At 50.1% G+C, this 21,214-nt stretch overlaps 1 protein-coding gene across 1 annotated transcript in view; it reads right to left on the minus strand.

Annotated features, from left to right (window-relative positions):
* Nucleotides 1-2,623: 2,623 nt before the first annotated feature.
* Nucleotides 2,624-21,214, minus strand: part of wdr11 (WD repeat domain 11) — a 71,431-nt gene continuing 52,840 nt past the window's right edge. The window contains exons 8-29 of the mRNA XM_039743619.1: nt 14,130-14,322; nt 13,230-13,330; nt 12,760-12,918; nt 12,307-12,391; nt 11,256-11,362; nt 10,844-10,919; nt 8,445-8,553; nt 7,841-7,962; nt 7,595-7,742; nt 6,573-6,679; nt 5,983-6,097; nt 5,727-5,898; nt 4,839-4,947; nt 4,698-4,760; nt 4,535-4,600; nt 4,307-4,448; nt 4,116-4,211; nt 3,873-4,038; nt 3,688-3,785; nt 3,465-3,610; nt 3,298-3,377; nt 2,624-3,129 (exon numbers count right to left, since the gene is read on the minus strand). Coding sequence (XP_039599553.1) covers nt 2,930-3,129; nt 3,298-3,377; nt 3,465-3,610; nt 3,688-3,785; nt 3,873-4,038; nt 4,116-4,211; nt 4,307-4,448; nt 4,535-4,600; nt 4,698-4,760; nt 4,839-4,947; nt 5,727-5,898; nt 5,983-6,097; nt 6,573-6,679; nt 7,595-7,742; nt 7,841-7,962; nt 8,445-8,553; nt 10,844-10,919; nt 11,256-11,362; nt 12,307-12,391; nt 12,760-12,918; nt 13,230-13,330; nt 14,130-14,322 — 2,660 coding nt within the window. The 3' untranslated portion in view covers nt 2,624-2,929. The remainder of the gene's footprint in view (nt 3,130-3,297; nt 3,378-3,464; nt 3,611-3,687; nt 3,786-3,872; nt 4,039-4,115; nt 4,212-4,306; nt 4,449-4,534; nt 4,601-4,697; nt 4,761-4,838; nt 4,948-5,726; nt 5,899-5,982; nt 6,098-6,572; nt 6,680-7,594; nt 7,743-7,840; nt 7,963-8,444; nt 8,554-10,843; nt 10,920-11,255; nt 11,363-12,306; nt 12,392-12,759; nt 12,919-13,229; nt 13,331-14,129; nt 14,323-21,214) is intronic.

Genomic DNA, 21,214 nt, shown 5'->3' on the forward strand with positions numbered 1-21,214 from the left:
ATTAAGATCTGAATGGGCCAATCTTATTTTTCTGATCTTGGCATCAAAAACTTGGCACCCATTACTGTTGCCCCTTGGCATCAAAACCAATCTCACTGTCCTCATCCTGCCATCATGGCTGTAATATGCCAACTTTGCCTTCTTAAGACTGGCATCAATGCATTAGGGTGTCAAACTTGCTGTCATGACTTCCCTTTGACGGCGCTGGCATGTGTTGCCACTTCTCTTGGGCACCTGTAGAGTTCAGAGTTCATCTGTCCTCCCTTCAATCGGAGGACCTCCTCTGCCACTCATGAAGCGGGTTATGAAAGGAGGTACCAAGGTGGAGTGCCAAAGGGCAATAAAAACAAGGACTGTGCCAGCTACCTCCCTCCCTCCCTCCCTTCCCTGCACAATGCCCCAGTTGACCGAATCGCACAGTGGCATCTGGCAAGAAGGAACGCGGGCACAGAGGGGTGTACAAGGCACAGACGGGGTGCTGAGGGCATCACAGTAATGTGCAGACACCACCTGTGTGGTGAGGAAAGGGTCGGCTCATGTGCCAGTCCTGTCAGGGGGACCCGGGGCAGTTTAGGAGGGTGAGCACACGGGGATGGCATATCGATTAAGATGACGGCTGGCATGAGAAGGGGAGTCAAAGGAGTGCGAAAGAGGGCGAGTGAAGGGTGAGGGAGGTGGGCCACAGCCCCGAGCAGGAAGACAAAATGGAGGGAGCCCCCCGCTGTTACTCGCCCACTCCTTTCCCAGCAGCCACTGCTCTCACTCGTCCTTCTCACTCTTTGCAGTCGAAGTGCCACCAAAGCCTTTACTCCTCTTCCTCACTAGCCGTGCGCTCCTCGTCACTCCACTGTCACTTGTCACTCCACTTTCTCAACACACGTGGCCCAGACCCTCCCCCACTTTACTGACTCCCAGTCCCCCTTTTAAGGGGCAGAGTTTGGGTGAAAATGGGAGCAGCAGCAGCAGGAGGAGGAAGAGGAGGCGCTATAAACAATACACTGAAGGGGAGAGAGGAGAGTGACAGAACCGGCGGGTCACCAAACCCCCGCTGTCACTGTCACTGTCACAGGCTCACGCAGCAAATCCCTCATTCGCGTCCCCGCCTTTCCCTTTCTCTCTGCGCGCACACGATGCCGCACGGGCTCGCGTGCTCGTGTGCTCGTCCACCTCGGGATTTATGCGACACGTCAAGTCGGCCGAAAGCGGCAGCTAAGCTTCTGGCGCCCTCCAGTGGTGGACTGACAACTTTTTTATTTAATTCAAAGACTTCGCTTAAAAAGCAAAACTCCACGTCGTATTATGAAAAACACACACACACAGGACATGGGGGGTGGGGTTAGGGGGTCCGCTGGACTACAGCTCTCCATTGATCCTGGGCCTTTGCAGGGCTCTCAGCAGTTTTGTTCCTGGGGCAATGGCGCCTCCTGCAGGCTCACTTAAGGAGGAATCCGTTTTTTGTTTCTTCTGAGCTCATTTTAAAAGGGCTGCAGGCCAGCTGCGCTTCTGTGGGCCACCAGTAGGAGGTGCCGCTATCTAAAGGACAGCAGTGGAGTCCAGTGTCAAGGTATAAGGCGCAACATAAAATGGCCAGGGCTACTAGCAAGTCACAAGGGGGCGGTGGTGACACCCCTGACTGCTCTCAATCGGCGGAGTATCAGTGACAAGGGTACAACTGCAGACACTGAGACAGTAGGGTGGGGACAAGTAGTGCGGCCCCCTGCTGAGCACATTACCTCCCCTCCCATTGGCACTGGCTACTTGGGCACAGTCATGTGGGACTTCCTTATGGACGAGTGCTCATCCCACCATAAGCCAAGCAGCCACCTTGAAGAGGCAGACCCAAACAGGACTTGCAGCAGTGCCCTGGCACCATCACTTCCTGGGCACACGGTGGTGAACACATTCAAATGACCTGTAAAGTGACAAAGGCACAATAGAACATAAAGCCCGTGGCTTGCTATCCCCCTGGGTCGGGATATCATTTATTTTTCTCTACATATTGGGGTCTGGTGGTCTCTTAACTCAAATCCGGAGCTGGCAGATCCCCATAGATGCATCGACAGTCGAGAGCCATGCTGGCCCAGTGACTGGCACCCTCTACAGAGCACAGATATGCCAAGCTTAGCACCACAGCTCCTCCTTGGCTGCCTACCTGCAGCTCTCTCTACGTTTTCTCCCTCAGTGGTCTTCTTCGCCCCCATGCTGCCCAGTAAATGTCCTCTTTAGCCCTGGGGTGCCAACGTGTCAGTCAGTGACAGCTGATGCCCTGCCCCCTAGTGGGCTTTAGCAGCCAAGAATAAGCCCTGCCAACTTGAGATGTGGTGGGCCGCGTGGCCGAGCAGCCCGCGGTGTTAAAAGTGGAACTCGAGCCTGCTGCCTTTCAGTTTAAGTTATATGACGTGCCCACTTCTGCCCAATAAACAGGAATAAAAACCCAAAACGCGCATCACCAGCAGAGGGCAGCAAAGAGCCGAAACACACGCTCCCTCAAGTGTCTCCCACCCAGTGAACCCACGGAGGCGGTGTGAGTAGCCCACCACAACGGCCATAACACAGCAAGGGGGGGCGTATCCACTCTATTCTAGCCCCTCCCACACACCATTTCCACTCTGACAGGCAGACCTCAGGACCAATCAGCACTTTATTTTCTCTTCTCCCTTCCACATGTGGCCAAGTGGGTGCGCGTCGTCCAGCGACATTGTGGGGACTTCCAGAACGGTGTGGTGACCGCAACCCCACTGACCCAGCCCTTCCTTGATATAGCGTCTTGCAGGTGCCCGTCTGGGTATCTGCTTCACTCCGGGCTCACACACCAACGGGCAGTGGACTCACCGGCACCCTGTGTAGTACCATAACACTGTGGGGAGGAGGGCAACGAGGAGGGTGCAGCGAGGGGGCGCTGGCAAACCTATCACTTCACATTCAGGTATCATGGCGCCTCTGCCAGTCTGGGAGTCTGGAGGGCACCCATAGAAGCCGATGGAGAGTCCTTGGTGACGGCCATCAAGTCGTTTAACAATTCAGATGCCGCCTCTCCAGCTCGAGAGGCAAACAGGATGGCGCCCTGCATGAGGCCCAGTGTCTTCAGCATCCTGGCATAGTCGGCAAACACGGCGCTCATCAGCTGCTGTGCGCTCAGTTAAGGACATGAACGGAATGAGCGGGCACACATGGGCATGACACCCACCAGTAAGGGCTCAGTGCCCATCAACATTACACAGAGAGAGCCACAAGGGGCACACCTTCATTAAACTTACGAGACATGCCAGGCTAGAGGCGGGCAGACACAAAGGATATGAGTGCCATCATCAGGCTTGAGAACGCCGTACTTGAGACAGGCCTCGAGGAACAGCGCCGCTCTGTCAAAGTACCGCATGCTGTAGAGAGGGAGGGAGGGGGGCGGGCACAGATTAGAGCGGGCACACCTCTGGGCACCTAGCAGACCAGCCACCACCCCGGCTCACCTGTGTAGCATCTCGACCACTCGGCCGAAGCTCCCCAGGGACAGCAACACCAGGATGGCTTTCGACTTCTGGTTGACCTGCGGCGAGCACAGATGGTCAACCCACCGCTTCAGAACTTCCGAGCACTCTGCGAAGTCCAGGCGGACCTGCGGACAGGACACAGGTGAGCATCGGAGGCGGCCGCGACGAGGGGGCTCGGGGGCACGAGACTGCTCGGCAGTACCTTTGCCAGCCAGGCGGCGCGCGTCCACTTGGCGTACGTCTGGAGGTAGCGGCAGGCGTCGGCCGCCTTGTCAATAAGGCACAGCAGCTGGACCCCCTCTGAAAGGCAGGAGACGTGAGAAGAGTGCCCCCTAGTGGAGGAAATGAGCCGCCACTGGACACCAGGATAGGTCATCTAGTGCCTACCTGCCAGCTTCCCGTTGGCGATCATGTTGGTGGCCACCAGCTTTATGGTGCTCTGCGAGGGTCCCGAGGAGGTGATGGTGGTGACCAGGCAGGCCTTGAGCGAGTCGCAGTAGTAGTGCTCGTTGTCGGCACTCGTCTCGAGCAGCAGCTGGACAGCGCGGTCAGTCTGCAAGACAGCCATATGTCACGAGCGCAAGCGCCTACCTGAGCCCCCCAGGGTGACCCCAGTGGCGGGGCACACACCTGTCCCAGCAGGAGAAGCTGGTCGGCACACTTCTTGGTGTGGTCATAGCTTGACCTCTTGACCTCCTGAAGGTGGGCCCTCTGCAGCTGGAACTTCTGCAAAGCACAAAGGTGGTCACCTGAAAGTGGCACCCGCATCACCCAAGGCCACGACCGACCACAGAGCAGCAGCCCGACTGACCCCTACCTACCTGGAAGGCTGAGCTCTCGCACAGCATGTCGTAGCACAAGTCCAGGTGCCCGCTAGTGGTGCTCGCTGACCCCTGGGCAAAGGCGTGCAGGTAGTGAGCCGCCACCATCCAGAAGTGCAACTCCGACTCGTCCCCAAAGAGCCTGTGGAGCAATGGAGGCAATGCGTCACCCAGTGTGTGCTGGGCAGCACCCGAGGGCACCACTGCAGCCGGTCTATCTTGGCATACCTGGACACCAGTAGGCACCTCTGGACAAGGCTGAACTCGGGGTCCAGCAGTGTGTTCTTCACATCGCTGTGGTGAGGAAGAGGAGGGTGGTCAGATATGCACTGCCAGTGTCACTCAGAGGCTGCTGCCACTGCCCAGAACAAAAGCTGACCCCCTAACTTACTTGCTGAGCGAATTGATTTGCTGCTGCATGGCACTCTTCACCAGGTTAGTCTCCGCATAATCACTGCAAAGCAAAAAAGCCAGCGATAAAGTGCCCGTAGTGCCAAGATGAGGACGGGGATGGCAAGGAGACCCCACTTACATATGGCCAACATCCAGCGTGTACGACTCTCCCCACGGCTGATGCAGCAGGAATGACTTGAGAGCCAACGCGACCCGTGGCAGCAGCAGGTATGGGCACCAGAAGGCATCTGAAAAAGAAGGGGGTGAAACACTCTATGAACGTTTTTAAACTATGGCACATTAGGGCACAGATACTCACTGAAGTCGCCAGAACAGGAGGGTAGGGGCCGGAGTGGCTTTTAAGATGCCATGGGTGGGCCAGGGACAAGCTCAGTACCAGGTTTAAAGACGGGGTGTTCTCCTCCACCTAGACGGGAGAGAGACCTATGGCACACAGCGGGGACAAAGTCTGGCATAATATGAGGATGTGGACTGTCAGAGGCCACTCTTTGTGCCATCCTTGCCAATTTAAACACTTCAACTGGCTGGCTGGCCACTACCTACACTAAAGCCTCATCTCACGGCCGCCCAATACTGGCACAGGTCTGGAGTGGCACCAATAAATGAAGGAGTCAAAGTGACACACACAGGGCAGTCACAGGGCGATGACTCCAGTGACAATAGTGAAGGAAGGACCATGCCAATGTGCTGAACGACCTCTCGCATCTCCCGGCAGGGCACACAAGGAGCTACTTAATGCGAGTCTGGAATGGAAATGACTGCCCTGTGTGAAAGTGCCAAGCAGTCCCAGTCTGCCTAGCAGTGTACTGCCCACTTTGGACGCTGGCTGGCATCGTAAGATTGGCACAATCTGGTGAGGAGGCTCTCTGGCATACCCGTGAGCTCCTGCTCATCTACCCTGTAGCTGGCAGCCCTTCAGGGACACAATGAGGACTTGGGGGCAGCAGTGCACGGTCTACTTGGGACACAATAAAAGTGACAGCAGTGAGAAGAGGGTCGGCCATACCTGGGAGATCCTGCTCATCAATCCTGAAGCCGGCTGACTTCAAACTTATATCGAGGACTCGAATGCAACCGTCGTCACACGCCAAGGCCAGCTTATCGGATGTGCACCAATCGGCGTCCAGAAGGCGGTAATGCACATTTCGGCCACTTCGTAAGCTGCTGACCATCTGCACCTTGAGAGTCAGTGGCACTGTGTGAGTGTCATAAAGTGAACAGCACACTGGCACTGCACCCCGTCAACCCCCCATTGTACCAACCTCCTTTGAGTCCCAAATGTCTGCCCCATCACTGTACATGACCAGCATCTTCTGGTTGCCTTTTCCGGGGGCAAAGCGCGTTCTCTTAATTGGGCCGCGGTGCGTAGGAATCCCCCTGAAGACGGGAAAGAGCAAGAAGAGAGAGTGAGGGGGTCCTGATGGAGCAGGAAGGAGCCCACTTTTAGAATCTGACCAGTTTATTTGGACTTGGAGAACCTGACTTGTGGCACTGGTTGTGGTGAAGACTTTCATAAAACAAGTGGCAGGTGGGCAGCTCTGGACATCGACTGAGCCCAGTGGGCCCCTTGCCCACCATGTTGCCCCAACTCTTGATTGTGTACTGTGGCGAGAGTACAGTGCTCCTTGAAGCAATGACATTCTGGTGACAAATACGTGCAGAACGTCACTTCCAAGGTGTGGCCACAGCTAAGGACCAACCTGTCCAGTGTGACCCAAAGCCAGTCCAAAGCAGGGACTGACCAGCCTTGTGCTACAAGCAGTACACCACACTGCCACAAAGGCTCCCAGAGGTGCCCATGCCAACTGACCCACCCTTTGGTTCTCTGCCCACTGCTCATTTCTAGTCTTACCTTGTGAGTCTTCCTTTCAAGTCCCAGAAATTCAGATTTCCGTCCACATCTCCAAGAACGAGGACGTCTCCCTTCCAGGCAATGCAGGTGATGCTGCCCATGCTGCCCTGCCAATGGGAAACAAAGTGGTGGTCAAGTGGATATGAGGGATTGGTGAGCAGTTAGAGGCACTCTCTGAAAACTCTCAGGGCCTGGGCTGGGGGTCCGGTCTTGCAGCCTCCTGCAGGTCACCCTTGGTCAGTTGTGCCCGTCACTGGAGGAGCTCACTTCCTAATGAGCACAGACCAGCATGCCTCCCACTCAGTTTACTCTAAAGATGGTCCCACCTGGGACCCCCTCAAGGTCACTTAACTGGGAATAAATGAATAAGCAAAGTCATTTGCTATTGCAGAGAGTAAAAGTCTGTGCCCGCCACAGTCCTGGCATTCATGACAAAGTACCCAGAGTGGGAGATGACAGTCAACTAGACAGAGGACATGATGGGTGAGGAACAGCCAGCCTGGCGTTGAATTGCTCTACAGCACTAAACACACATTAAAATGTCACATCCAAAGGGGCCGCAGTCTTCTAGGGCCACATCTTGATGACCACAGCCAGCTCTGTGCAAATGGTCAAGGACGATGAGACGGAATCGGACTGGCATACTGACAGGGGGTCAAAGAGAAGGGCAGGGCAAATAGCTTGACAGTTTGGTGCAACTGGGCACCCCCTGACATTACAAGTGTCACCAAGTGCGACCAGCAAGTTCAGTAAATGGTAAATGTGGACCAGAACTGGAACATCGAGGGCAGACATTGTCTTACTGCTTAAGAGGCTAAAGTGACAAAGAAGCCAAGCAGATGTGCAGGTGGTGCTGCCAGCTTTGGTTCCACCATTTGAACAGCAGATACAACAAAGCCCCAAAGTGGGCTGTAGGGGGCTGCAAGGGGCACTGAACCTTAAAACACCAGTAGGCCAGCCTCTCAAGACACAGCCAGTGCTGACCAGTTGACCGGTAAGCAAATGAAGAGGTGAGGACTTACATCAGGAGGAATCCTGGCACCATCCTTCACTGAGGTGCCCTCCACCGTGAAGTGATACACCTGCCCGTCTGTGTCGGTGAAGACGAAGTGCTCGCGGGCAGAGATGTTCTGGCTCAGCTCTGACTTGCTTTGAGCTTCCTGCAGAAGACTGAACGACAGAGAAGGTGAGCTAAGACATTGGAAGCAGGTGTGTGTGTGTGCCAACATGACCACACCGAGATGGGGTGCCACGGCCCGCTCACCTACCTGATGATGGACGACTCAATGGTGCCAATTTCCGTTTCCGAGACCGTCTGCCTGGCGATGGCCTCCCGCGCTGCCAGCTGCTTTTTCCTCAGGCTCTTCAAGTTGTGTGTCGGTGACCACTCCTAAGTGCACCAAAGTCACAAAATGGCATTCATCCCACTACACTGGACCAACACGCTCAGTGGGAGTTGTGTTGGAGAAAACAGCACCCCCTGCCGTGCAGCTCTGCCTTCTAGTTATTGATGGCACACAGCTGTTAAGATGTGCCAGGCATCATTCTAGAGCTGGCCTGAAGGGGGCACTCCATCGCCTGCCAATCACGTGTGTGTGGGTCTCAACGACGCCCCCTAGATTTCTTTAAGTTTTTCATACTGTATATTCAATTTGACCCCCTGTCTCAATTCTGGCAAGATGACTGCAGTATTTTTCTGTTTCTAATCATGCTCCTTTTACCAAGAGGGACCCCACCACACAGCTCTTCTAATCGCACTCACTCACAAGACAGTAAAGGTTGGGAAACACTGCTCTAGATGGCACCATTACCACACAAGGGGCATACATGAAACTGGCACACCAGACCCCAAACTCCACAAGGCGTACTCACCAGCGCGGTCACAGAAGGGAAGTTTTTCACCATCTCTCGCAGCAGGGTGCCCGTCCTGACATCCCACAGCTCCAGTGGTTTGTCTTTGAATGCGACAGCCAGGTACTGCCTGAACGAAACATGGGACGAAGATGGCAGTGAGCCCCTTATACACCGACGGGCAGCGATATAAGGGCACAGAGGGAAAGGCTCGAGCAGGTCACACAGTACTGCCTGAAGCTGAACACTAAGGGGGCAAATCTCTGTCTGCATTAAACTGAGAATGAAAACTAGATGGCACTGGCCACCACCATGGAGCATCTCATTAAATGTGGCATCAGCATTGTCACTGGTCTGAATGGCTACATGCCCCATTAGTATGTGAACTCAAGTTACTGATGTGCTAATTCGCTCCAACAGCTCAAACTCCTTGATGAAAGCTGGCTGTAAACACCAATGGTGCCAGTAGGCATACCTTGGAGAAGACAGCATCCGGAATATTGCCACCCTGAGCTTCTGATCATCTACTCTGCCCCCTGATGTTTTGCCTAAGGAGCGGTGTGTGTCATTGAATTTTTTTTTTGATAGAAAAGGTGTTAGAGAAAAGTCAACTGACCAAGAGTTCCAGCTAGACCTGATCACATCGCCCTCTGGTGTCCAATATCTGTTACTGATGGCATCCTCAACTACATTGCGAACTGCAGTCTGAGCTCTGCTGCTGATGGCCCAACTTCCTACCATCTTCATTTACCTTTTGTGTCTCAACTGTCCCTGATGGTATCTCCAACTTCATCGCCCTCTAATGCCTGAACCCTGTTACTGATGGTACTGTATGTATCTCTGACTCTACTGCCCTCTATAGTGTCTGAGCGGTAACTGATGAGGCTCTCGATTGCGTCGCCTTCTAGTGTCTAGACTTTTGTTACCAGTGATATCTCTGACTACATCGCCCTCTATTGCCTAAACTCTTGTCCCAGGAGTATCCCCGACTACCCTGTCCTCTAGTGCCTGAACTCTGTTACTGATGGTGCCCCCGACTGCATTGCACTGATGTTATTTCTGACTATATCGCCCTCTAGTGTTTAGGTGCTACTGATGGTCCCTGGACTACATCACGCCCTGGTGCCTGAACTCTGTTACTGATTGTACCCCTGACTGCATCCTGTGTCAAAAGTCCATGTGCTAATCTTGAAACAGACAGGCTGACAGACGAGATTAGACAGGAGTCCCCGCGGACTGTGATGTTTGCTGATGACATTGTGATCTGTAGTGCGAGTAGGGAGCAGGATGAGGAGACCCTGGAGAGGTGGAGATATGAGAGGAGAGGAGAGGAATGAAGGTCAGTAGGACCACCAAGACAGAATACATGTGTGTGAATGATAGGGAGATCAGAGGAGTGGTGAGGATGAGGGGAGTAGAGTTGACGAAGGTGGAGGAGTTTAAATACTTGGGATCAACAGTACAGAGTAATGGAGAGTGTGGAAGAGAAGTGAAGAAGAGAGAGCAGGCAGAGAGGAGTGGGTGGAGAAGAGTGTCAGGAGTGATTTGTGACAGATGGGTATCAGCAAGAGTGAAAGAGAAGGTCTACAGGACGGTAGTGAGAAGACCAGCTGTGTTATATGGGCTGGTGACGGTGGCACAGGAGACAGAGCTGGAGGTGGCAGAGTTAAAGATGTTAAGATTTGCATTGGGTGTGACGAGGATTAACAGGATTAGAAATGAGGACATTAGAGGGTCAGCTCAGGTGGGACGATATGGAGACAAAGTCAGACAGGCGAGATGGCATTGGTGTGGACTTGTGCAGAGGAGACTTGCTGGGTATACTGGGATAAGGGTGCCAAGGATAGAGCTGCCAGGGAAGAGGAGAAGAGAAAGGCTTAAAACATTGTTTGTGGATGTGGTGAGACAGGACATGCAAGTGATGGGGGTGACAGAGCAAGATGCAGAGGACAGAAAGATATGGAAGAAGATGATCCACTGTGGCGACCCCTAACAGGAGCAGCCGAAAGAAGAAGATGATGTGCTAATCTTGAAACATGCTGTCAATCACCAGTGTCTTGATTACTGAGTAGATCTACCTGACCTTGAAATTCTGTCCTCCTTACATAAAAATTCCCAGAAGTGCCTGAACTCTGGTTACGGATGGTACTAACTGTCCACTACAGTCCATACACCTTGACAAAAACTGGATGTTAACACTTGTGGTGCCCTTGGGCACACCCAGGAGAAGCCAGCATCTCGAGATGTGCTGCCCTTGGCTTCTGACCATCTAGAGTGCCCCTGATGTCCTGTCCTTAAGTACCATAACTCCACTGCAGTGTTCTGTAACAGCCAACTAATGGAGACCCCCCGGATAGAAGTGAGTGATCAGAGTGCCCATTTCTCAGATCACCACACAAGTCGCCAGCTGACACACTTACTTCAAATGGGAGATTTTAATCATTTCAATCGGCGGCTCATCGTTGCCTCGCTCTCCCCGGAAGGCTGTGCTTCTGCCTAAGAGGAAGAAGTTATTTAGAAACAATCAGTGAGGAGCCGCTCCTGCCGAATTGACCTGTCACATCTCCTACATCTCTGTTGCTGTCCTCGAGCGTCGCCCCGGGCAACCCAGCGTCGCGCTGCTACAAGTCATTAAAAGCTCCAGGCGACAATACTCCCCCCTCCCCCCCCCTCAGTTCCCACACGATAACCAGCAGGATGCCATCACTTTGCCCGTAACCAAGCAAATGATGTGGGAATTAGCTGAGGTGCGGCATTTCAATGCCATGTCTGTAACCCCAAGGAAAAAAAAAAAAAAAGAAAAGCAAGGCCTAGCGAGCCGGGACCACTCACCTGTTGGCAAGTCAACCAGCTGTAGCTCATTCCTGACTAGGCCCAAGTTGTTAGGTGAAGACGTGGCAAATGAAACAAAACTCGTCAAGGTTGCCCACTCAATACCTCTGGAAGAAACAAGTAAAACTTCTGAGGGAACAGAATCTGAAGGCAACAACATCAAGGAAAAATGATCCAGTGCTGACACCAAGGGTGATCCACAAAGAAGGTGCCAGTCAGGAAACAACCAGAACTACAAACAGCATATGGTAGCCACTCATGGGGCAGTAATAAAACGCACAGAAGGTGCAGGGAAACAAGCAAGAGCCCAAGGGAGGGCCAGTCTGGCTCAGGGTGGACCCTGGTGGAGCTGCAGCGCCCTTATTGGTCCGAGTGGTGCCTTCAGCTTTGTCCATCTGAACTGCCTCTCACAGGACAGTGTACACCGCACAGTGAACTTCTTACTTGCCAGTCTGACCAACATTCAACACGTCGCCGCTCACCGGTGCCATGATAAATAAGAATGTGTTACAAGTATGACAGTTGCCATACAAACTGGATGTTGGACATATAAGTGAGATATCTGCACAACAAAAAACTTCATCTGGCATGATGGCAGCACTAAGTACACTGCCATCTAGTGTCTGATAGCATACTTGACTTACAGCTTCACTGCTATCTAATGTCTAGGATGTCAGTTATGACACAACTGGTTAGCAGCAGCAGCAGTGCTCTCTAGTGTCTGCACTCTGTTCATGACGCCATGCCCCTAAGTGCACAGATGGTCCTGATGGTACATCTATTTAACATCTGAGTGGCATACATGAATGGCACGAAGCAGCACTGAGTTGAAGTGTGGCCTGAAGGGTACCACCACCTATACAGTACTTTAAAATCGCAATGTCACTTCTGAAGTGAAGAACTTGCCGGCTCAAAGCGGAGGCTTAGGCCAAATACCATGTCACATCCAGCAAATGCTTCCAGCACAACATCGGGGAAGGTTCAGGGCCATGCCGTGCAACATGGCAGTGAGGCAGGAAAGAAGGCATCCCACTTCCCCTTGCACACTTACTTGACTTCGCAGGAATGGACACTGAGCTCCTTAAACAGCATGCCGCTGGTGAGGATGTAAATCAGAACAGATCCATTACTGGTGCCTGAAACGAGACCAAACAATGGCTTCAGCTTGTGTTCAGAGTGTGTCATTAGCGGACTGGTGGCTCGACCTGATTGGGTGCAGCAGCAGTAGCAGTACAAATCATTTGGTTGTGGGTCTGATCCGTGTTGTCACCCGGCAGTCCCATTCAGGACTCTGGAGAGTGGCGTCAGAAAAGAACTCAAAAGAAAAGGGAAACAAGAAAAAGAGTAAAAGGAAGGAAAAAAGGCCAGGAGCTAAAAGGAAAAGCTGGCATTGACAAAGGTCACAGGAACCAACCGCTGGCCACAGTAGAAAAGAATAAGCTGTCATGAGAAGAATGGACAGTAAAAAGGCACAAGAGCGTCCCCTGGAAATCTTCACACTTACCGACTGCCAGCAGTGACCTGTAGTGGTTCATATTCTTGGTGGTCAGCGGAGGGCACATGCGGATGACAAATGGAGGCAGTGGAAGTCCAGACAGTAGCCCAGTGAGGAGGAACTTCAGGTGAACCTCCTGTTGTAGTGGCGACTTCAGGGGCTCATCACCTGTAACCACAAGACATTGGTCAGTGCAGGGACATCTAGGCCCTGTGACAGAATCAGAGGACATGAAGAATAAAAAAAACAAACAGTGTGTCCATTAGCAGGACTTCCACATCCTCAGACTTATGATCTGCATGCCCCATCACGGTCTGCTGAAGGTACGGCACAGGGATCATGCCCAATCAGGAGGCTCTACTGGCCAGTACTTGATCTGAACAAGCGTATTCACTCAGTGTGGCAAGCTGGCACCAACAGCCAAGGACATATGTCTGAACAAGTAATGTGGATGAACAGTCACATTTATGTTTGCCCACCTATCATGTTGTCCAGTGACAGGTCAAGGATTCTCTTCTGCTGCAGACCCAATGGTGTCCCACAGAATGAAGCTGGAGAAAACAGGGGTGACACTCCAGAGCTGCGGAGGAAGGAATGAGAGATGAGCAAAGTAAAAGGGACAGCATGGCCGAGATGTTTTGTTCTGAACTCTCCAGTGCTAATCAAGATCTAATATCTTCTGCTAATCCAAGCTGTTCACTCTCTTGCCCTGGGGTCTTAATGGATGGCCATCTATCATTCTGCCTATTTATTCTATTCAATTCTATTCTATCAGTCTGCCTCCCTTCCCTCAAGTCCTCACCAGAATTCAGAAGATCTTGTAAGTTCTCATTAGATTTCTATGCCCATCACTTACCTTGTAATTCTGGATTTATTTTGCTCAGTGGCTCTGTCATATGTGCTATATGATCAAAGCACTGTTTGTGTGTTATTGTACTACAGGGGAGGTGACAGGGACATTTTGACTTACTGAGACAGAACCTATTTGCTCGTTCTTTAGGGTGAGATGCAGAGTCAAAGTGATTCCTCTCCATTTCTGCACTGCCCATTAGCAGCAGTCACACCAACAAAGTGGTGGTCACAGTGGCCAATAGCCACTTTTGCCATGCTTGTCTGTGACACCAGCAGGTTGACTGCAGCACTTCAAAATGGGTGAGGTGGCACCTGAGCAATGCATCATTTACTCACAATTGTCCAGAATTTGTTCATCTGCAAGCAAGAGTATGGAGATTCTCTAGCTGTAAAATGTCGTGCTCTCTTTGGGGTATGTTGAGTACTGCCCACCTAACTAGCCCGTAGACATCATTGCTAGCTCCTTGGCGAGTATCAAATACAGTAGGTCACCAGGTGGCCCAAGGTCACAAGAAAACAGCAAGTACCTGTGAGAAGCGTGTAGAGGTGCAGTGCCAGACTTCAGCTCCCACAGCATGACTCTTCCATCACTGATAAAGAGGGCAGCAGAGTTCTCACCAACTGGGCAGCAAACCATGCTGTAAGGCCGCACTGTTTTGGTCACCCTGATGGCATCACACTGGCAGCGGAGGTCATAGGCGAGATCCTGCACATTCTGTTCTAAATTGGAAAGTAGACAAACAGGTTAGAGATTCATGGGTGAGTCGAGGCGGAAAGCTTAAGAGAGGTGAGCTTTCGAGAGACAGAAGAGCTGCTGCGTATGACGAGAGAATAACTGACCTGCAAATCAAACCATTATGATAAGAAAGAAAGAAAGAAAGAAAGAAAGAAAGAAAGAAAGAAAGAAAGAAAGAAAGAAAGGGTCCAGGGAGTGGAACAGCTCCCCCTCTGGATAGCCGACAGTACTAAAGTGTTCGGAAACCCCCTTCACAGCTAAAAGCAGAGACATCGATGGGCCCCCCATCACTGAAATTTAGTGACATTCACACTCATTTGTTGGAATGGCACGAGTATTGAAAGCGGTGTTCACTCACGTCAGTACCATGGAAATAATGGGAACTTCCCAGAAGTCAAATCTGTAAGAAAATTGGGTGGAGAACAGCGGCGCTTAAGTGCTGCACTGCATTCTGGAGAATGTGGAGCGTACTGGTTATACAATCTCTGAGACACCAAAAAAAACTAATGAATTAAAAAATATATATATATATATATATATATCAACAATTTATTAGAGGATATTAGGAAAACTACACTGCAACTGGAGGGGAACTTAGAAGAAACTACACAATTTGACCCAAAGATGAAAGAGAACAGGCAAAGAAAAGATCAGGTGTATTGAGAACAAAGAGCCAAGGATGAAAGATACCAAACAATCCAAAAAAGTGGAATAACAGTATTACGCTGCAATGGTATAATAATTAGGTTCAGGTAGTTTTCAGGTTTGAGGTCCGGTGGATCTGTTCGTAACTCCTTGGCACCAAAGAGCAGTGCCATGTTGCACACTGATTAGCACATGCATGTCAGACTTTACACTTGGCAGCAAGGACCCTATAAACCTAGCTAGCCCCACCCAGTCAGCTGTCACTCAAACATCTGGCCCCACCCACCCTTCTGCTATACTAGTAGCCCTTCTCCTTTTCCTTCTTCTAACTTACCTGCAACGTCTATCATATGCATTTATGACAAACGTAAGATTTTTCAGGTAAGGAAGACGGAGGTTTTGAGGTCAGGCAGTTCTACTCACTAATCATCGATATGCTGTACGGTGATAAGCACAAGCAAGTGAGAATGTCACTGTTCTCTGTACACACGACAATAAGGACCCTATAAACCAACATATCTATAGTTTACTTTCAATTTATAGAATCCACCCCTTAACACTTTACAGTTATTTAAACATTAGAACAATCTGGATGACAACAGGCCATTCGTTCAGCCCAACAAAGCTCGCCAGTCCTATCCTATCCACTTAATTCTTGTAAAATAAAATCAAGCTGAGCTTTAAAAGTCCCTAGAATCCTGCTGCCTACTACACTACTTGGTAACTTGTGTCTGTGGTTCTCTTCCTAAAGTTTAAATTAGGTCTTATCATCCATCCTCAAGTCTCGCCAAGTTCAATACCTGTCCAGGCCCACCAGTAATGACTCTGCCAACTCTAAGGTATCTGCTTTGGCGTCATCTGTAAACTTGTGCAGCAAGTAAGAACAGCGATGACCTATATAAACGTCTCAGGCCCTCCTCTGGCCTGCTGCCCCTCACGCATATATTGCCTGACAAACCGCTGGGCTCCTCATTATAATTTACCCGTGATTCATGTTATATGCATGTATAGCAAATGTGTTTGGACACCTTTTCGGTAAGGATGACCGACGTCTCGAGGCGAGGCGAACCAGAGAGTGCACATGCAAGTCAGAATTTCACTGGACTCTGCGTGACAATAAAGACCTCATTATTCTATAAACACGTAGGTGGTGGGGTGGCACGGTGGGAGTGCTGCTGCCTCGCAGTAAGGAGACCAGGGTTCGCTTTCTGGGTCCTCCCTTCGTGGAGTTTGCATGTTCTCCCCGTGTCTGTGTGGGTTTCCTCCCATAGTCCAAAGACATGCAGGTTAGGTGCATTGGCGGTCCTAAATTGTCCCTAGTGTGCGCTTGGTGTGTGCCCTGCAGTGGGCTGGCGCCCTGCCCGGGATTTGTTCCTGCCTTGTGCCCTGTGCTGGCTCGGATTGGCTCCAGCAGATCCCCGTGACCCTGTGTTAGGATATAGCGGGTTGGACATTGGCTGACGTAGGTGGTGTCCATTCCAAAGATGCTCCCCGTTGTCATCACCAGCAGCATAACAATCCAAGTTTACCGCTCCCGTTTATTCTAAAAATATGGAAGGTGCTATAAAAAAGTTGGCACGTGGTTAAAATCTGTCTCAAGTTCTCCTTCAATTTGGTAGGACAGCCACTGGCACTGATGGGATGTGTCCTACAGAGTGTTGTTATCTCCCTGGTGAATGGTAACACATTTCAATGACCAAAATAATAAGCAACAACAACATTTATTTCTCTTATAAAGGATGCAGCTCAAAGTGCTCTACAAAATAAATAACAGGCAAGTTACTGGGCAGCATTGCAGTGTACTGGACTGGCATCCGATCCAGGGCTGGCTCTGGGCTTGTATGGGATGTTGCCGAGAGAGGCTCCAGCCCCTGCAAATCTCAACTGGGTTAAGTGAGTTCAGTAATGGATGAATGGATAAAGGGTTTGATATGTCTGTTTAACATTTTAAAGGAATAAACTGCAGCGGTTTCTTTTTCCGGTTTCTTTGTGGTGGCTTTCTTTGTGCCACCACAACCTACTCAAAGCATCCTGATGCACCAACATTGATGGACTGAAAGCCAGAAGTCTATGTGACCATCATCATCAGGTCCTTCCATGAAAACCCTAAATACAAAGAGGACTGTTTGATTTACGTTAGGTAGATTGCCCAGAGGGGACTGGTCAGGCGGTCTCTTGGTCTGAACCCCTACAGATTTTATTTTTTTCTCCAGCCTTTGGAGTTTTTTTTGTTTTTTCTGTCCACCCTGGCCATCGGACCCGACTCTTATTCTATGTTAATTAATGTTGACTTATGTTTATTTTTTATTGTGTCTTCTATTTTTGTATTCATTTTGTAAAGCACTTTGAGCTACATTTTTTTTGTATGAATATGTGCTATATAAATAAATGTTGATTGATTGATTGATTGATGGATTGATTGATTGATATAAAGACGGGTCACTTTAAAATGTATACAAGTCCATCTCGAAACCAGAAGCCACGCTTTACTTTAAATGACTCCTGAGTGAATGACAAGCTAAGTCAAGGAGAAAAAGCAGCCGAGTGACACAAAGAAGTCAAGTAACTCCAGTGCTAAGCAGAAGGCTCATCAGCGGCTATGCAGGATATTAGGGAAGCTAACTGGAGAGGTCGACCCAAAGGGGAAAGAGAACAGGCAACGATAAGATCAGGTATATTTACAATAGCAAGGGGGAATAAAATGTAGCGGTGCTACTAGAATTTGAAACTGCAACTCCCAGCAGTCCCTGCTGTGGCTCCGATTGGTCTTCTGCTGAGGGTGCAGGGGCTGTTGAGGTCAAAAGAGGTCAGCGTGGCTTTTCAAAAGGGGGGCCAGTGACCAAAAGCAAGAGTTTTTTTTTTTTTTTAATTTGGGTTTCAAGTTCCTGCCTGTCTGTCTGCCTTCTGTTGGGTTACCAGTACTTATTCGTTTTGTGGTTGGGGTCTGGGTAGTCTGCCATCTGTCTGCCTGTATACTGTACATGAGGACTGTAAGTGGATTCATGGCCATCCTATGTAGAAGGGAGCGCTCCTGAACCGTCCATCCGTCTTCACCATTTCAGGAGCTACCGGTAGGACGATTTTTACATTCCCATTCCACGTGTGGATTTCTGCACTATCTATTTCCATCATTACATTTCATCTGTTGCAGTTTTTCATGGACTTTGCTGCCTGTGTTTTGTTGCATTTAATGTATAATCGCCGTAAGGGGAACAGGGGTGGGATCATTGTTTCCATTATTAGTGTCAATACATTCTTTATATGCTATTTTATTTCTGTTGTTTTTTTGTCTCTGTTTGTGAGTGCGTGAATGTCGGGCCAAGGCTGGGTGTGTCCCTGGAACCTTCACCATAAAAATAAATAAATCACCGTCTTCTCGACGGTGTGAATCTTAGCGGCACTGGGTTGCTACAAAAATATACTGAAAAGGGAACAGTAAATTACATGAAGACTTCACCTTTGCAGAAGTGGGTTCATTTCTCAGGAACCAAAAGGATTATTAATGGAGAGTTACCGGGCGCCACAAACAAAACAGCTGACAGAAACACAGAGAGACGCGATCCTGGCAGGTGCCATCACAGCAGAGCAGACAAATCTATTGCTGGCTGAAGGAAATTGCCTTCAGTGCTCCGGTAGAGATGGCAGGCAGCTTGTAATCCCAACACCGCGAGTTTGCGTCCCACCTTTGATATTCTCAAGGAGGTCAGAGAGAGAAAAAGAGAGTGTGAGCCGCCCTGAGCAATTCATCGCCGGTGACAGGAGAATGAAACGATAATGGAGATGACAAAGACAGAAGTAGTGCCACACACGTTTAAAAACGCTGTAGGCCGGCAGAGGGCTGGGACTGGAGCAGCACATACGTTAATTACATACAGTAAGAGACTTCAGACCCTTCACTTTCTGGAATTCATTTTAATTAGATCAGTTTGCCGTATTTGCCTTTCAGTCTACACTCGCTAACCCATAATGACAAAGTGATAACACGTTTTCACAAAGGTTTAGACATTTATTAGAAACTGAACACTCCGCTCTCTCACTCACAGAATATTCAGACCCTTTGCTGTGGCACTCCAACCTGTGCTCAGGTGTAGAAAGTTTGCTTGAATTCTCCTTAGCGTGTGTCCAGAGCCTGACTGGAGTCCACCAGCGGCCGACTGAACGGATTGGACAACACTTAGAAAAGCACGCGTGTACAAGCTGTGTATGTGAGGACCACAAATCACCCTGCACGTCAGGACAAGGATATACGTCAAACCATTTCTAAAGCCCTCAGCGCTCCCCGGAGCACAGTGGCCTCAGGAATTGTGAAATGAAGGGCATTTGGAACCACTAAAACTCCTCTTCAATTTGGCCATGCAGCCAAACTGAGTAACTGGGCAAGAAATGTCTTACTCTGTGAGGTGCCCAAGTGCCCAATGGTCACTCTAACAGAGCTTCAGAAGTCCTCTGCTGTGATGGGAGAACCTGCTGGAAGAACAAACATCTCAGCAGCACTCTTGAGTGAAAGGCATGAGAGACAAAAACTCTATAGGCCAAAGTCCAAGCGGTATGTTTGGTGAAAACCAGGCACTGCTCCTCACCTGCCTAATGCCATCCCTACAGGGAAACACGGTGGTGGCATCATGTTATGGTGGCACTTCTCAGCAACGGGGCCAGCGAGACTGGTCAGAATTGAGGAAAAGATGGATACCTAGAAATACAGAGAGGTCCATGAAGGAAACCTGCATGTCACCTCAGACTGGGGCAACACTTCAGTGACTTGAAGCATACAGCCAAGACAATGCTGGAGTGGTTTTGGGACAAGTCTCCAAGTGTCCTGGAGTGGCCCAGCCAAAGCACACAGAGCACGTGTGGACAGACCTGAAGATGGCTGTTTACAGGGACATCCCAACCAAGTCTAATGGAGCTTCAGAGGATCTGCCTGGAAGAATTGGATGAACTACCCAGATCCACTTGTGCAAAACTTGTAGAGACTTAGCCAAGGAGACTCAAAGCTGGAATTGCCGCCAAGGGGGCTTCTACACAGTACTGATTACATCAGTGAATGAGAGACTTCAGTTTCTGAATTTAAATGAACTTGTAAAACGTTCTGAAAACATACCTTGAGTGTAGGTTGACTGGTACCTTCCTGTTTCAAAAGGACATCAAATATAAGAAAACAAAAGTGAGCCGTCTGAATGAACACAGACCAGTGGTGTCGACTGGCATTGTGGTGTCTGAACGAACACAGACCAGTAGTGCCCACTGGCATTGTGGGGTCTGAATGAACACAGACCAGTGGTACCGACTGACATTGTGAGGAAGTTCTTTGAGAGACAGGAGGTTGGGGCACATTAAACCAGATATTCCAGATGGACTGGGTCACCCCCAGTTTGTATGCCATCAGACCTGGTCTATATACCTTTCACTTCCTACCATCCTGGCACATATGGATAATAATAACTTGCACTGGCCACCCTGTTTATAGAATACAAATCAGCGTTTAAAACTGTTGATCTGGCAAAGCTGACCACCAAACTCGACTTAGGTCTACAACTGGATTTTAACTAAAAAGACCTCACATCCTCCATGCTGACCACCAGCACAGGCACCACTGGCACAGGGTAGTGTGCTGAGCCCCCTGCTAGGATTGTCTGGCCAGACACAGCGACAACTCCAGCAATACATTTGCTGATAAAACCGTCACCCCTAGGCCTGGTCATCATAGGCTGATGATGTGATGGCTTACAGAGAAGTGGTCTACCTGTGGACTTAGTGATGCCAGGACAGCAATCTCACCATCAATGTCAACAATGCCAAGGAGCTTCTCACAGAACTGAGGAAGGAGAATGCAGACCACACTATCATCTACATCGGAGGGGATGCTGTGGAGAGGGTGAACAGCTTCCCTAGAGTGAGCATCACTGAAGTGGGCACAGCACATTTCAACCCCCATCAAGAAGGCTCACCAGCACCTCTACTTCCTCAGACGTCTGAGGACACCTTGCATTCCTCCTTCTGTTCTCATGCACTTCTACAGATCTTCACCAGCCTCATCACATCCTGCTCAGCCCAGGGATGTAGGGCACTGCGGTGGAAGGTGAAGGTGGCACTGCTTATTGCCAGAAGCCAGCTGCCTGCAGTTTATATAACACAAGCAAAAGGGGTTATTAAAGACCTCAGCCATCATGCAGTCTCTTCTCTTCTGGACCATCAGCATTTGCACCAGCAGATTCAGACCGTGTCTCCCTA

Source organism: Polypterus senegalus, chromosome 1 (assembly GCF_016835505.1).
Source record: "Polypterus senegalus isolate Bchr_013 chromosome 1, ASM1683550v1, whole genome shotgun sequence".
In the NCBI taxonomy this organism is placed as follows: Eukaryota; Metazoa; Chordata; class Cladistia; order Polypteriformes; family Polypteridae; genus Polypterus; species Polypterus senegalus.